The sequence below is a fragment of the Danio rerio genome, chromosome 2 (genome assembly GCF_049306965.1).
Source record: "Danio rerio strain Tuebingen ecotype United States chromosome 2, GRCz12tu, whole genome shotgun sequence".
NCBI lineage: Eukaryota > Metazoa > Chordata > Actinopteri > Cypriniformes > Danionidae > Danio > Danio rerio.
This window is the reverse complement of record NC_133177.1, coordinates 14,099,208-14,117,500: the sequence shown is the minus strand read 5'-3', so window position 1 is coordinate 14,117,500 and position 18,293 is coordinate 14,099,208. Positions and strand designations below refer to the sequence as shown.

At 38.1% G+C, this 18,293-nt stretch overlaps 1 protein-coding gene across 5 annotated transcripts in view; it reads right to left on the bottom strand.

The window, feature by feature from the left end:
- The window catches only part of cfap57 (cilia and flagella associated protein 57), a 328,197-nt gene that overhangs the window by 104,693 nt on the left and 205,211 nt on the right, over positions 1-18,293 (bottom strand). For all 5 annotated transcript variants that reach the window (XM_073923815.1, XM_073923822.1, XM_073923828.1 and 2 more), the window contains exons 15-17: positions 17,441-17,614; positions 16,764-16,922; positions 16,229-16,372 (exon numbers count right to left, since the gene is read on the bottom strand). In XM_073923815.1, the coding sequence (XP_073779916.1) occupies positions 16,229-16,372; positions 16,764-16,922; positions 17,441-17,614 (477 nt within the window). The remainder of the gene's footprint in view (positions 1-16,228; positions 16,373-16,763; positions 16,923-17,440; positions 17,615-18,293) is intronic.

Below are 18,293 nucleotides of genomic sequence, written 5' to 3'. Positions count from 1 at the left end.
ATCAGCGCTGGTTTGTCAACTCCTGTGTCAAACTGTGGCCAGAATGTACTTTTATTTTGCTTCTTTGGCAAAATACATCTGTAAGCATGTGTGTTTGCACGTGTTACTGTCCTGCGAGTTAACAAATATGTGTTGCTAATAGGAGCCGATCACTGCGAACGTACTTTTTCATTTCAGAAACGTGAGGCGCAACGCAATGCATTTTATGTTGACACGAAAAAAAGGAGCGCGGTGCTCTTTTGTATGTCACTATAAGTAACAACTAAATCAGCTGGTCTATTGTGCGCGAGTGTTGCTGTAAATGTTATCATATTTGAATTTTTTTAATAACATTATGATATTCAAGATTTGTAAAGTCATACAACTTTGGATGACTTGAAACAGCGACCACAAATCTCTCCTCCATCATTAAAAAGTTTACCATAGTCATCTAGACAAAACACACTGCTGTCACCTCAAAGAAAACCCCGCCTCTGCTTTCATTTGATTGAAGAATGAAATAGATGCGACTGAGGTAACATGCTTTTTCTTCTGGAGCGCACAAAGTGCGCAATTGCAAAACGCGAGGCACGCAGGGCGCATAATCAATTACCTCCATCCATTTATTCTTTACCCACTGCTCAAAATGCACATGCGCGGGTCAGGCTGCAGGCACTTGAGCAGGCTACAGCAGAGTTTTCATTTCATGCAGAGCATAAATAATTTTTTTTTTTTTATTCATTAAATAACTTTTTATAAAAATAAATTATCAAAGTGACAATTCATGTTCTAAGCACTTAATCCAAAATCTAAGATATTTTCAAACCTTGAAAATAGGCTATAGTCTACATTAAAATGAAAACATTTTCAAAGATTTCCAGCACCCGGCAAATGCGCTTGAGTGCTTATTAAAATTATTTTACAGATGGCAAAATAAGAATACAATCTTTATATTGATCTAAGCTTTAACTACATTATAGGAGTATTATATTTGTTAGAAAAATCGATAGGACCTGCAGCTGTACATTTCATATATACATATTCAATATTTTACACAATCGGTTATAAACTACAGCCTTGAAATATAAACAGTATAGTCATCCATCGTACATGCCTACAACCAATGACTATTTTTCTATGCTTGTTTAATATACCCTACACAAAAATTTTCATAATAAATTTTACTCACCCTGGTCCTCTGTATGAACTTTTTGCAACCTGAAGTGCCTATTATAGCTGATAATGTTTATTATCAATTCTATATTATTCATGGTATAAAAGCATCATGTTAGCATGCAACACTGTTTCCGAATTGAGTTTTAAACATTTGAACGTGCATTGACCTTTAACAACACACATGCCCTAATACGAATTAAATATAACAAGGTAAGATCTATTTAAGTTTAATTAACTGTGCAACCTTACCATTCAGATGTCTCAGAGGTTAAAGTTTGTTGCTTTACCTACCCAACAGATATTCACAAATAGGTCTTTGGAAAAATGTTTTGAAAGCATTTATCTGATTTTCATAATTTGTCAACTGTCAATTTTAGAGCAGTCACCTCCGTAACGAAGACAAGTCACGTCCATAACGATATCTTTTCCTCATTAATACAAAATTGAAAAACTAAATAAAACGAATTATACATGTCCCATGCAGAGCCAACCCTTATCCTTTTAACTGTAATTATTATTACAGTTAACTGTAATAATTATTTTCATTTACAGAATTTTCACAAAGTATGTCAACTCACAAACTCATGTCTTTTTTTTTGTCATTTCCGTAACACATTCATTTCGCCGTCTTTTTACATATAAAAACACTTGCATAGTGTGATATATTTTTAATGCCTGAACTCCATGGTTAATGGGTAAGAAAAATATAAACAGATATTTCACATATACCTAGATATTAACATATACCTTCTCTGTGTAACGAGGAGACTGACATGGAGGGATCCATTTTGCAGTATTTAATAGACACAGTTCAATCACAAACATACAACACGCACTAAAGTGCGAACTCACATCAACAGCACTCAGTATTGGTCGTGGGGCTGGCGGCTGACAGACACAGTGTGATATATCAGGCATGGATCAGTGGCAGGCAGCGTGGTTCAGAGTCCATATAACAAGCGTGGGTCGACGGCAGGCAGCGTGGTTCAGAGTCTGTATAACAGGCCCAGATTGGCTAATCGGGAGGACCGGGAGAATTCCCGGTGGGCTGGTCCGTTTTTTGGCCGTGAGGGCCGGTGTCCTAGCTCCAGAATCTGTTGCTCTCAGCAGTCACACTTTTTAAAAATAATTTATTTATTTACTTGACCACAGCCTTCTTATTCATTATTTTACCGCAGCTCTGCTCTTTTTATCTATTTTCTCGTAGTCTTGTGAGCTGTTGTGGTACAGTGGTTAGCACGTTAGGTTGTGGCGCTGCCAACCCGGGTTCAATCCCTGCCTGAAAAACATATTTTTTTTTTTCATTTTTATTGTTAAGACATATAATAATGTAAGGGTTGTTGAACATTTGAAGTTCTAAAACAGCTGTTTTCTCAAAAAAAGACGTGATAGTGTAATTAGAAACTGAATTGGAAATTACCTTATTTTAACATAGTCAGTGGTGAACTGAGGTGGGCCGGTCTAAGGCTTGAAACTCCAGGGCTGAAAAAGAGTCCCACTCCGGCCCTGCTGTATAACAAGCGTGGGTCGAGGGCAGGCAGCATGGTACAGAGTCTGTATTACAAGCGTGGGTCGTGGGCAGGCAGAAGGCAACTCAGAGTCAGAAACAGTCCGGGGTAATACACAGAAGATCAGGCAAGGACTAATGCTCAGAAATGATGGCCGTGGCAGAACAAGACATCGCACTGAACTGGTGTCTGAGCGTGGCTTATAACAGGTGGCATAGGTCATTAACGGGATTCAGTTCAGGTGTGTGCGCAATCAGTTTAGGTGGATGATGTAATGCTTAAAGGTCCGGGGATGGCGGCCTCTGCTGGCCAGCGAGGGGAATGACTGGGACCGAGTCGGTGACACTCTGAGAATATACGTTTAATTTTTTTACTGCAAATGTCACATCCATAACCCTGGAATCAGCCATATATATATATATATATATATATATATATATATATATATATATATATATATATAGTGCTGTCAATCGATAAAGAAATTAACTAATTAATGGCACCTTTTTAAAAAATTAATCGAGATTAATCACGATTAATCGCATTTAAAATACTAAAACTTGTCATTTTGCATACTCAAATGTCAAATTAATGTAAACGCAAGACAAAACTATTTAAATTCAAAATATAATTGTTTATTAGAATTTTTGTTTAACTTGTAACACAGATTTCTTCATGTAAACAACATACCCACAATAAACCATCAAGATCCTGTCTTGACAGCCATATTTATTACAGAAATTAAAACACAGGCATGTTAATGCCATTTTAATTTTAAAACAATCAATGGCAATATAAAAAATATGAATACAAATATGGAAAATGGAAAATTATAATAATAAGCTATTGAATACAAACAGTTGCACTCATTGTAAAGTTTTATTGCTGTGAGTTGAGAACATTAAATATAAAGTAGAAAAAATTTTGCTTAATCCTCCTTTACATTCATCCAGTTGCTATAAGACTAGGAGTATCCCGCAAATGCACAGAGGATGCCCTCAAATGAATGATAATCTCTCACAAACCGGTCCCTTAATACATTGCACACCCCTCTCCACTGCATCCCTCCGAGCTCTTCAGGTATGTCGCCCGCAACTCACCCCCCACCGTCCTTCAGGTACGTCTCGCGTGCACACGCCCCTACTCAGATACGTCGCTCACTCCACCCCTGACACCCTTCAACGGGCCTGACACAGACACACACACAGACACACTCACAACGCGCTGGAGCGGCTCCCTTCAGATTCGACAAGCATGATTGCGTTCATCAAATTTGCTTAAACTAAGCGTTCTAAAGTATTATTGTATATCACAAGGATTCTGTCACAACAACGCGAAGTATTCGCTTACGTTGTGTTTAATGAGGAAACACGCTAAACTTGGAGGGCTCATGCTGAAAGGCAGAGGAATGCCCTGTCTTTGACAGCTCGCGATTTCACCAGAGACTTTCTGAGTACATTTACATGAGACACAAATACTCCGATTTTAATATGATTAAGATTATACTCTAATTAAAATTCTACCGTGTAAGCAGCAATTTTATTACCTTAAAGCAACACCTAGTCACGAAATGCGGAGGATTTTCTTTCTGCTCTCCATGCAGTATCAACTTACAACAGAAGTCGAAAGTTAAAAATGAAACACCCGAAATTGCATGAAACTCTGGAGAGCCTGGTGATGCGACATTAATTGTTTTATACTGAAACTTGCCTTCAAAAAGTGCTTCCTTGGTCTTATCCAAATTTCTTGCATGTTGAACACACGTCCACCACAACAGGAAGTAAAAAAAAAACCTGCAACTGCGTTAATTGTGTTTATTTTTTTTATGCATTAATTATTTAAAATTAATCGCATATATATATATATATATATATATATATATATATATATATATATATATATATATATATATATATATATATATATATATATATATATATGGATTGAGACCATTTCATAGCAAAGAAACAGCATACCTAAGAATTACAAATGACCTGCTCCTGTCATCCAATCATGGTTGCATTTGTCTCTTAGAGCATACTCACACTATGCTATCCGAACCGTGCCCAGGTCCATTTCCCAGATCTTTTGAGTAGTGTGAGTGCTCTGAATCGGGCTCAGGCACTTTTGGCCGGCCCTGGCTCGGTTGGAAGAAGTGTGCCAGAGAGCGGTTCATTTGGGCTTTGGCGCAGTACGCTTGTGTGTGAGTGCAAAACCCGCCAGGGCCTGAAACTGAAAGCGAAATGTGACTTTTAAGGGACTGTTTCATACGGATTAATTCATCATTATTACTGTTCAATGAACGCAAACTGTTGTTGTCACCATCCTGCAGTCTGTCTCCATTCCCCTAGAGGTCCCCGTGTTTCCCCTCTGTCATTGTTCTTCTTCATGTGTTCTTGTTTACTTAATTTGGATCACCTGTGACTTGTTCCAGCCAGTTTATTTAAGTTGTCACTTTGTCTGTGTTCCTCACTTGGTTTTTGAGTCATCTTTGGTGAACTTGCCTTGCGGTTCCTTTGATCTCCTGAGCTACGTCTAGTGGTGGGCAAAGTGAGGCTTCATGAAACACTGAAACAGTCGAAGCAAATGTGTCAAAGCTTCGAAACGTTTCGAAACACCACTCTACAGTGACACCTAGTGGTCATTTTTTTTATGTATTGCACTGAAACAGCTGCAGCACATAGCAGTTGAGCAAATTGAGGTATTAAACCCTACTTTGCTGGTGTAAACTTTAATCAATGTAGCGGAGCAGTTAAAGTGTCTGACTAGCATTTGGGGATAGTGGGTTCGAAGCCAGGCAATAACAGCTATTTTGAAATGCTTTAATACCAGTTGGTAATGCTTTGCTCTTGAATCGTTTTGTTTCAACATTTGTCTGATATCCGAATAAACAATTTGTTAATAAATATGTCTTGTTTTGGTCTTAAAACAGGGTTGTTACTAGATCAGAAACTGTGGCCTGAAGTTATTAAGAATTATTTATATTATTCATAAAATTTCCCATTTATTGTATTTTATTAATGTCTACCCAAACCCTAAACCAAACTATCACAGTACTGTAAAATAATTATTATTGTTTTACAGTGTTACAAAAATGATGCTAAATTGATGGCGTAACTGCAGCTGTATCATATTTAGGCTATACAAATACAGAAACATGATAAAAACTCATAAAACCATCATTTCGGAGTATTTGTAGAAGTCAGGATTCAAACCCAAGAAGTCAACTAATGAATAGCAACATCGTGCACATGCACAGTCCACTAGGCCATATGAAATGAAATTTTTCCTGACCTTGGCAGCCAAATGGAGATTCGCCAGGTCTCGAAACGCTTCTGAGGTGATCAATGTTTTGAATCGCTTTAGTCACGTGACCAAGTGTTTCGAAACACTTTAGTCACGTGACTTGGGTGCTTCGGATCATGCTTCGGTGCAGTGTTTCGAAACACTTGCGCTTCGGGATCTCGACACTGTGTCGAAACGTCAGTTTCACGTCAGCCATCCCTAGCTACGTCTAGTAAGAGTGTTTTATTTTCCTTGTTGTTGACTGCATTATTATCTGTTTGTTTTCTCCCCTCGTGGAGTTTTCTTTACATGTTTATTATACTGTTAGAGTATTTTGTATACCTCATTCTGAGAAGAACCTAAGTTGTCTGTTTTGCTACCTCATTTTTGAGAAGAACCTAAGTTGACTTTTTTTTTTTTTAATAAATCCTTGTTTTCTGGATTCCCTCTTGGAGTGTTTTTGTTTGGGTCCAACACAACTTCCTCTGTAGCTTAGTGGTATACACACCGGTTTCCAGACCCGATCGTGACAGTTGTAGATTATTAAAGACGCAAACCGCTCACTGCATGACAGTTGCACCTTCAGCAAACCTAATTCCTGCAGCACGAAGACTTTATGATTGTTTATAAGCATCAAAATTGGCTGATCAGGGGTCCGTTCTACGTACCTCGCTTAAATGATCTAAGATTATTTGGCTGATCCTGTATCTTTTAATCTTGATAACTGATCTCTCGCTAATTTGGTTCTTCAAACAAGTTCGCGAATTAGATTAGAATGTCTGGATAAACTGAATTGAGATCGCTGCGTGTGTTGTGAAGGACAGATCTATCGATCCTCGAAATCATGATCAGCAATGCAATGATTGGCTGACGGCACAGCAGCGTAATGAAATCATCTGATTAATATTCAATTATCCATGTGAGCAAAATTACATCAAATTACCAGTAAACGGTTTGTTTAATATGACACGCAAGAACTTTCCACATTTGTTGTGAGCTGCAGGCTTTACACTTTCATTTGTCAAGACAAGAGTATTCATCATGCATTTCAATGCAAATCAATGTATTTAGTTCTACATTTAGAAAAGATTTTCTTTATAATAGTATCCGTTTTTTAATCGGTGTAAAGAATAACTGGTTGTTTACAAAAGCATTTTCATATTGGTAAAGGTGTCTGCAACTTTTGTGAAGCATCAATCACTGGCATATTAACTATCAAAACATGTTTATGACTGCATAAATGTATTATTGCTTTAAAAAAAAGTCACATATTGTGCATTTCTATTATACACAATTTGTACTAAGCGATCTAAAAAGTTCATACCAATAAGTTTTCTCTTTACACCACCAGATGGCAGTCTTTGTTCATTTCGAGGGTGCAGATTGCATACGTTTTATTAATATGTATAACTTTATTTATTTTATTAATGACTTTAACTTTATATATATAGTTAAAAAATATGTACCATTTTCCCAAGTGTATATAACTACTACTGTAAGAAAATATCAGAATTCGGAACATACTTACTGTATTATCTTTGCTTGAACTGAGCCGATCTAATCCTGTTTATATGAATTGAACCTGCTCCCGATCAGGTTTGACCTAGCAGAACTGTTGCCATGACAACAACTCTCGGATCAGCTTTGAAGAACGAAACGATCCTGGATCATGTCAAATCGTCAATATCCAAATCCAGCTAACTGAGTAATCCACGTACGAAGAACGGACCCCTGTACAGCAAAATATTTGTCTGCATGTCACTGCATCCCAAACAACTAAAACGATATAACTAAAGAAATCGCCACTGTGCTGAGCGAAAGCGCTTACTGAACAGTGCATCATCAATGACATAAGCCGTCATCAATCATAATATTTTCCTTGATAGGTTTGAAAATTATGTTGGTATTACTGTAACAGCATTGGCCAGGTTCAGGTCTTACATTACCTGAACGTTATCAATTTGTAAAAGTTAATAAAGAGGCATCATACAGATCAAAATTATACTGTTGGGTACTACAAGGCTGAGTTGTCTCTTTCTTTTCACACTATATATGCTACCGCTAGGGGATATCATTAAAAACATGGAGTTTGTTTCCGCTGTTATGTCGATCATACAAAACTTTTCATTTCCTCTCAACTTGATAATTTGAACAAATTCTGAGTAACAGACTGTATAGCTGACATTAACAGTTGGATGACTAAAAACATATTATTACTGAATTCAGATAAAATGGAGGTCTTGCTTATTGGACCCAAAAACCTAACACACAAAAACCGAGAACAATATCTTGATGGATCTTCAGTCCACATTTCATGCATCTGTAAAACTGCATTTTTTCATCTTAATGTTGCCAAACTTCCACATATACTATGAATGTCATGCTTTCATGACCTCTTGTCATGCTTTCATGACTGTTGTAATGCATTACTAGCTGGTTGCCCTGTATTTGAGGGAGCTACTGGTGTTTTACAGCCACTCTCGTTCCCTACACTCAATTAATTATGGACAATAAATTTTTCTGGCAACTAAACAATGGAACAGACTTCCTAAAACAGTTTAAGAGGCAGACACACTGTCAGTTTAAAACTAGATTAAAGACATATCTCTTTGCATTAGCATACACACACTAAAAAATACGGCATGGTTTCTGCTACATTCATTCTTTCATGGCAGGGGCTATGCCAAAATTGATCCCACCACAGCTACATTACATCTTCTCATTCAAAACATTCTATTTTTTTAATTAGCGGTTAATAATCACACCAAAACGTATTAAAGGGTAAGTGAATTATACCAGCGTGAAATTTTCTGTAACCATAGTAGTGCTGTGCGTCATTTGTTTAACCCTTTAAGGTTACGCGCTGACTGACTGACTGTCAGGTGGGTGATGCGTGAGACCAGCAAACACAATGTATAGCTGTTTCACTTTACTTCAAGATGCATTAATATTGTTCTGTAGGTTTATTGAAGACATTCACAAATATTCATAGCAAATCTTACAAATGCTAGAGACATACTCGTTACATAAACGCACTAAATCACACTCAGCAGTGTTTGTTTGAGAGCGCACAAGATCTCCGTGCTCTTGAAGCGGCTTAGAAGCGTGCAAGAAGTTTTGTGCACGAGCAGAGGTAATCAACACGAAAGCAAAGAGATCCGCATGCTGTAGGCTATTGAAGTTTTTTCCTAACAAAATTAAAATGAAAATTCAAATGCTTAAAGGATCAAATGATAAATCAAATGCTCAAACTATAAATCAAATGCTCAAACCGACATTGCAAATGATAAATCAAATCCTCAAACTGACTCTGCAAATGATAAATTAATTGCTCAAACGAACTTTGCAAATGGTGAATCAAATCCTCAAACCGACTCCTCAAATGATAAATCAAATCCTTAAACTGACATCGCAAATGGTGAATCAAATGCTCAAACTATAAATCAAATCCTTAAACCGACATCGCAAATAGTGAATCAAATGCTCAAACAACTCTGCAAATGGTGAATCAAATCCTTAAATGACTCCACAAATGGTGAATCAAATGCTCAAACTGACATCGCAAATAGTGAATCAAATCCTCAAACTGACATCGCAAATGATAAATCAAATGCAAATGAGGTGTTTAATCACTTAAGGTAAACACTTTTGTCTCATCTGGCATGTATATCATTTTTTTTGCTGCTTTGCCAATTGCTGTTATCACTGTGGAATTAAAATCTTTGTCGCTAGTTTCTCTCTTGTATGTACAAACAGTTTAGAACATCATCTACATGAAATCTAAATAATTTTAAATATGATTATGGGGTTTAATCTATAAGAATTTTTTATTTTTTTTTAAATGTACAAATTGTTATATTGGTTCGAGCCTCGGCTGGGTCAGTTGTCGTTTCTGTGTGGAGTTTATGTTCTCCCTGCATTCGCGTGGGTTTTCACCTCAAAGACATGCTGTAGCGTACAGTCCGAAGGTAAAACTACTTATTGATTTTAGTATTTGATATTTGAGTATTTCGCATGGGTTTTACGACTCCTGGCTCCAAGAAGTCTGGATTTTCGTGACAGCTTAAGTTGTTCAGGGGGACTGGATAGATAAGAAGGGTCTGTCGCTTCAAAGACATTCCTGCCCAAATACACACACACACACACACACACCCACGAGATTGTTCCGACAGAAAGAAAATGAACTAATCAAATCCTGAACCAGCACAAAACCAATGTGTTATGTTTTGTAAACTTTGTATCTCATTTCTGACTTTTCTTACCTGTGTAACCTCTCTTATAACCTGTATGCATGTTCCCTTTAGGCCTTTGTAAAGCATAAATATTGTAAGGATATGAAAAATTATGTTGATGTACTTTAAACCCCCCATGTTTGGTACCGATGGGTTTCTGCTTACATCTTACAACACATGATGCATAGAGCAAGACCATAACTCGCATTGCTTTATTCATTAAAGCCCTGTATTAAATGCCTGTCCGCATGCTTTAGGCGGACACTCAAATTTGCATACGAGCAGCCTCGAGACAAAGAAAGGGTTCCCGCTCGAACTTTGTACTGAAACCATTGGTCAGAATGCTGAACGGGTTGTCACGTGACCCGCAGGTATAACCAGACCTTTTGCCAAACATCTGGGCAGAAAGAAAAGCGTCCGAACAAAGAACATCAAAGAGGTGGCCTTCGGGCCACACGGTTTTCCTACGCCGCATGGACTTTCCCGCCACGTTTTCTTTATTTTCCGGCAAAAGTAAACTCAGTTTAAAGTTTGCGATCGTGTTCGTCAGAACTGCATTACAAACTCCACGCATCAAGAAAAACATCAAAAGGAGTTTTCATCACGACGGAAGAGAGACGCATAAGAGAGACCTCCAGACATGAACGACCAGGTGATTTTAGTTATGCGATTAAGCTGTGCCCCTTTTATCAAAAAGGTGTTTTTTATAGTCTCGGTGGTCCTTAATGGTGCGTGTGGAACTGAAAGTTTTGTCACTCTTTTACCTGAAATCTCTATTTCCTCGCTTTACTATTTCTCTTTGTTGTTACACGTTCTATAGACCTGATATCTCCACGTGGTTTACCTTTTGTTCTGTGTTTAATGTATGTTTGTGCGTATGTTTGTTCGTTACGTCTGACTAGTCAATAAATTCCATTATAATCAAATGAATTGTATTGTTTGCCTCACGAGAAAATGTCACTGAAATACAGATTCCCCTGCCTAGCTATTATAAGTTATTTAATACTTTTGAATGATTAATCTACTTCACAAGAAGTAGCAATTAAATTCCCTTTTTCTAAATGAATAGATTACTGTGTCCGCTCGGAAAAGCGGCGGCTCTGCTTGTGTTTGTTTGGTCGAATTTGCAAATTGATCCGGAATATTAATGATTAATAATAATTTGTTATTGTTGATAATTAATATTCATAATCTGGGAGTCCGCTCGGTCGCGCGAGCATGATCTTATACAATTATATGCTTGTTTGACCAAACTGACTGAAGCTTAAGCCGGAATATTAATAATTAAGAATAAACCATTATTGTTGATTATTAATATTCATAAAATGAGCTAATTTCATGTTACATGCAATACAGGTAAATTGGGTAGGCTAAATTGTCCATAGTGTATGAGTGTGAATGAGTGCGTGTGGATGTTTCCCAGAGATGGGTTGCGGCTAAAATGGCATCTGCTGCATAAAAAACATGCTCGATAAGTTGGCGGTTCATTCCGGTGTGGCGACCCCTGATTAATAAAGGGGCTAAGCTGAAAAGAAAATGAATGAATAAATGAATGACTTTTTTACTAACTAAAAATCTCAAAATGTTTAACTTTCTTTTGTGGGATACTAAAAGGAGAAATTATGCTTAAATAATGCATCATAAATAAAACTGTTTGCTGAAGTGTAGTTCTGTTTTTATGTTTTATGTGATCTCAGTATGCTTTGATGGATTGCTTTGTACATCATTTAAATGAATGGCAGCTTCCAGAACTTGTAGTTTTTAAGGTAAGTTTTTCTGTTATGTCCTATTTGTCTTGTGCTTTTGTGCAAATAGTGTAAATTAATCATCACAAAACTGACATGTATAACCTTCAAATTAATATAGTTTTAATGTACTATCTTTAACATAAAACCTTACAAAAATACTTTGTAGTGCAAGCAATTCAGTTTACTACATTTGTTATTCTTGTAGTCTTTTACCCATAACAGCTAATGAATTGTAAGTCTAACATATTCACAAAAACAGGCATACCTTCTTGCAAAATGAGGTGGATAATTGGCAATGTGTAGATGAAGATCAATGTGTAGAATTTTTAACAATACCCACAGTTTAATTCAGTTTTTCATTTGTATTGTGTGTTCATACATTTTTTTAAATGTATTTGCAGGAAACATGGTTTGCCCAAAGTTGAAATAACAGACCAGTCCAGGGTACATTGAAGAGAGGCTGAGGAACATATAAAAGCATCTGAGGCACTTGAGAAGACCCTAAAGAGAAAAGGAAGATGCACCAAGCAGGACAGTCATGCCAGGTAATTGGTAGATCAATTTTTTAAAACAGTAGTTTAAAAAAAAAAAAAAAAAAAAAAACTGCAATCTTAAATCCCATAACTTTAAAATGTCAAGTGAAAATACTTTTTTGTTTAGCTCATATTTTATTAGGTAGCCAGCACCCTTAAATAATACTTATATAAAAAAACAATTAGTATAATGTACTTTTTGAGTTCTTTTTTTTTCAAAACACTTTTGCTGATATTGAGGGGAGGTACGTGTAAAGTTTGGGATAGGTTTGGTGGCTTGGCTAGATGCGATAGTGGGTTAAGATATAAGTGATAGGTTAACAGTGTAATTCTAAATATTGCAGAAATTCATTACAGTCAATCTGGATAAATGTGTCTGTTAAATGTAAAATATAATGTAAGATCATGTAACAAGAAATCTGGTAACATTTTACAATATTTTGTATGTGTTAATATTAATATTACCATCTGTTAAAACTATTCCTTCAACTAACATAAAGTAACAATGAGAAACAAATTTGTTATAGCTCTTTTAATCTTTGTTAATGTTAAAGTTAATGTCATTCATTGGTTTATGTTGTTTCACAAGCATTAACAATGTTTGCCATGCTTTGTAGGCCAGTCAAGTGCTCAATGTATACCCACACTTGACTCTCACACATATTTGCATTATCTGTCCTTAAGGTTGGAACAAATATGGTGGAGTACCTCCAGCAGACTGAAGCATCAAGACTTTTCACTTATGTCACTTCAAAATGCACACATTGACTCCCAGGCATTTGTCATGCTGCCAGTAAAAGCTTTCGAGCTAAGGACGCTCACAGACAATTTAGCTTATTTAATACACCTATAGCACATGTCTTTGGACTTGTGGGGGAAATCGGAGCACCCGGAGGAAACCCATGCAACCACAGGGAGAACATGCAAACTTCACACAGAAATGCCAACTGGCCCTGCCGGGACTCAAACCAGTGACCTTTTTGCTGTGAGGCGAACTACCATGAACTACCATGCCATCATGAGGTAGCATTTTAGTTTTATTTGTTTTTTTTTTTTATTTGTTTTTATTTAACAGATTTAGATTTTTAGTTTTGTATGTAAACAGCTTATTGCTTGAGGAAGAGTATTAATTTATGTTCACACTTTGATGAATATTGACATTTTTGTCCAGCACAAATGAATATATTATGAATATATGGTTCATAATATAGACTAAAAACACTGCTTTGTAACAAACAACTGTTGAAGTAATTTGTTGTGCATATGGATTTATGTGCAAACAGCTTTACCAAACCTTGAGTTTCTTTGTAGTTAATGAATTTTTTAAATGTTTAAACATTTAGCATTTTAAATTCATGTGCATGTGAATTCATGTAAATTTTTTAAAATGTTTCACCTTGATGTAATTTGGAGAAAAAAACTTAAAACCTTAGGAACCCAAACCTTAAAACCCATATATATGAAACAAATTGTTTTGAATGCAGTTTATTGTCATGACTGTCTGTGTACACTAGAGGGCACTGTAGTTCGAGATTAACACAGAGCGAACTACAGTCCCTAAAGAACTACAATTCCATACATACCTCGTTCACACACCCGGAACCACCTACACTGATTTGCAATACACAGCTGTCTCCGTTTTCCTGTTGTTTTCCAAACCACTGTTTGTTAGTTCGTCGTTCGTCTTTGTTTTCGGGGCCTGCCATTCTATCCTCGGGAGGGAGAAGAAAAGCTAGATTGAAGCTGCGGGCTTATCCACGTCGGGCTACCCAAAGACCTGCTTTTTCTGAGCCTCTTGAGAGACTTCTCGAACTCTGCGAAACCCCAGTGTCTGCTCCAGCCCCACAGCGCCTGCCAGTGTCGGTTCCAGCCCCAGAGCATTCTCCTCTGACTGCTGACAACGCCCCTCCTCTAACTCAGTCGACCAGACGGAGAACGTGTAGGAAGAGGACTGCTCCAGCCCCAGAGCGCCCGCCAGTGTCGGCCCCAGCCCCAGAGCGCCCGCAAGTGTCGGCCCCAGCCCCAGAGCAGCCGCCAGTGTCGGCCCCAGCCCCAGAGCGCCCACCAGTGTCAGCCCCAGCCCCAGAGCGCTCCAGCCCCAGAGCACAGTTCAGTGCCGGTTCCAGTCCGGCTTCTTGCTTTACCGGCTCCTTGCCCTGCCGGCGCCACCCAGACTCCTTGCTCTGCTGGCCCCAGCCTGGCTCCTGGCCCTGCCAGTGCCAACCAGACTCCTGGCCCTGCCGGCCCCAGCCCGGCTCCTCGCCTTACCAACGCCATCCAGACGTCTTGCCCTGCCGGCCCCAGCCCGGCTCCTTGCTCTGCCGGCCCCAGCCCGGCTCCTTGCCTGGCCGACCCCAGTCCAGCTGCCTCCAGCCCCGCCGGCTCCAATCCAGCTGCCTTCAGCCCCGCCGGCTCCAGTCCAGCTGCCTCCAGCCCCGTCGGCTCCAGTCCAGCTGCCTCTAGCCCCACCGGCTCCTGTCCAGCAGCCTCCAGCCCCGCTGGCTCCAGTCCAGCTGCCTCCAGCCCCACCGGCTCCAGACCAGCTGCCCACTGCCCCGCCGGCTCCTGTCCAGCTGCCTTCGGCCCCGCCGGTTCCTGTCCAGCTGCCTCCAGCTCTGCCAGTTCCTGTCCAGTCGCCTCTCCAGCCAGCCCCCCACAGACCTCCTGCCTTGTGTCTCCTGCGGGATTGTCCCTGGGTCATCCCTCCCGCCCCTCCCTGGTGGTCCTCCCCACTACTCGGGACAGATCCTCCGGCTTCACCCTGGTTTCTTGCTGGGGTCACTGACCTGCTGAACCCACCCTGGACATTCTCTCCTGTTTCTTCCTGGTCTGACCCTCCCATCCCTCCTCTTGCTCCTCCTCCGCTCCACCCCATCATTAACTGCAAATGGATCCACACCTTTTTGTCTCTGTCTATCATCGTATCGTGACAGTTTATAATTTGTATTTACTTTTGCATAGTCTCTTGAATTTTTTATTGATGTAAAGTGTGTTTACAAAATGTAATGTGCTTAACAATTTTAATGGAACAAAAATAAAGCTAATACAATATTGACCTGCTTGTTTATATGTGGTTAATGATTTTAAAATAAAACAAAAAATGACATTTAAAAAAAAACTATTTATTAAATTAAATTAACCTATTATTTAAGTAAAAATAACTAATTATTGTGTAAAAAAAAAAACAATAATGGGGTTAAAATAATAATCTAATTACTTTGGTTAATTTAGACCCTGGTGTGTTCTGTCCCATATTTACTCAGCAGTACGGTTAAAAACAACCCAATTTGGGTAATTTTTTAACCTGTGTTTTTTTAGAGTTCATAAAACAACACTGCTTTTGAAATCAAAATACTCTAAAGAATTGTTAGGCTGTATAAATTAGGTAAGCCAGAGCCAGGAACTGTTCCCAAAAATACATTATATTTGATTACACACTTCAGGCTTTATTCAGGTATGTCTCACAGGTCTGTGAGGCAAACGTTAACAGAGATTTAGCTGTTTTCTTTGATATGTTTGCCAGTTCAGTTAACAGAAGACACAGAAAGATAAGGCACTCTCTCTGTCTGATTTACAAATTGTGATTTACAAACACATTGTTTTATTGTAATTAGTAATAGATACAAATAGAAATAGACCCTTTGCAGTTTTGCAATCTGTGTTTGTCTTATTAATGCAATTAAAACATTTTCAAGGTCCTTTTGTGCATTATGTACTAAAACGCATTTATGCGTTTGCCAATCCCAGGGAGTTAAAATGCATCCTACCTCCACCATCTGGTCCTTTTGCTGTTGGATTTCATTTTCTTTCGGCTCAATCTGCTCCTGCATATATTCAGCCCTGAACTCCATCACTTCAAGTGTTTTGTTCAGTGTGTCATTCTTCTTTTTTAACTGAAAGATGTTTTTTTCCTGTTGAGACAGAGCAGATGTTTCTCTCAAGTACTGTTCCTTCGCTGAAACTAGTCATACTCACATGGACTGAATCCATGTTGCTTAATTATTTTAGTATCACTCATGTTTTGTGTGTTCTCCAGTCGTATACAATGAGCTTAGAATTTTTTTAGATAAGTAAAATGTACATATTGTGATTTAAATGAACTGGTTATATTTTCTTCAACTAAATCTAGAATATATAAAAAACATAAATATCACTAGAATTAAATTATATTTTAGTTAAGACTAAGGCTAGAATATCAAATGTAATATAATGTAAAAAATATTTAATAAGCTAAAATATTAATAGATACAATAAGAGTGTGTACATTATACTAAAATTATGGCAGTGTTCATGTATGCTCACCTTGTCCTGAATGATCCCATCCCTGTTCTGAATTGCAGTTTTAAGCCCAGTGATGTCATTTTCTAATGATTTGATCACTGCCTGCAACCTCTGAACTTCCTGCTTCAACTTCTCTATCTCCAAATTCCCATTTTCAATTTCCCGCTGCAGGTCATGAAACTATATGACAAAATAAACCCTAGATAAGGTTCAGCTCCTTGCACATTTGTCATTTTGGTAACACGTAAAAAAAGTTTTAATTAGTTAATTTTAGTTATTGCATTCACCAACTAATAATGCACAATTCTTCTGAAGCATTTATTAAAGACAGTTCAATTACATAGTTCAGTTCAATTACATTAACATTAGTTAATGCACTGAGAGTAATTGTGAACAACTGCATTTTCATTAACATTAGCAAACATTAAATACTGTAGTAAATGTGTTGTTCATAGTTTGCTCATGTTAGTGAGCCCTTCTGAATTAAGTGCAGTGTGTGACACCAAAAAGCTTCCCTGCTCAAAGGACATTGTCCTGAAGTTGCCATCAGTTGTATTTTTCAGATTCCTACATTGCAAAGGGCCTTAACTTCAATTTGGAATTACACTGTAATATGATGGCCATGATTTTTTTTTTCACGGTAAAGGGCCCTTTAGAGGGCATTACATCTTGCTTGGAATGCACAAATAGTCACTTACCCGTTTTTTTGTGGTATCCAATTCCACTTTGAGCTTTGAATGGGCCTTTTTTTCTTCTCTTAGATTTTGCTCATATTTCATGCGGATGTCATGAATTTCAGCATCTGTGTCCTCCTCTTCCTGCCTTATGTGTTCTTCAAATTCTTTAAACCGCTGCTGGGATTCATCTTGATACTGCAAAAAGTAAAGAGTGAAAAATTGTTATGTTTGCAAATGATAACACAGTCCTGCACATGACAATTTGGCCTAACAAAAGGCCTAATATCATAATATTTTTGATCCCAAGATCCAAAAAAATCTATTAACATCACCAAATAGCTTGAATAAAAGAGAGCACAAGTCTTTGAGACAGTAATTTCTTTAACAACCCTGGGATTGCAGATGGACCAGCTGTTGCCAAGATCATCAATTGGGAGCCAACTAAAACAGATGTTTGGCCCCATTTATCTCTGCATATCTCTGGGTGGTGGGGCAGCACAACAGGGAGCTGTACCACTCCCTGTAGATATACTACCCTGTTGCCTTCCCTGTAGTTCCCTGTACCGCAATACTAAAGCTCAAAATTACTGGCAATGTTGTATGTGGAAAAGTCAATAAAATGCTCACACATTTATGCTGCAAAACAAACTATAGACAGTTGGGTCTGTGGAACCCTTTAAGGGGCCAATCACACAGAGCGCGCTTTGTGCATTGAGAGGCGCCTTGAATGGTTTACTAATGGCTGCGAGTGTTTTGCGCTGCTTACAGACAATAGCCCCTTTCACACATACAGACCTTTCAGTGTATGTGTGAACAGGTCCTTTTTGAAAATACCGGTAAATTCGTTCTGGCTATTTTCCGAAAAGAGAAGTTG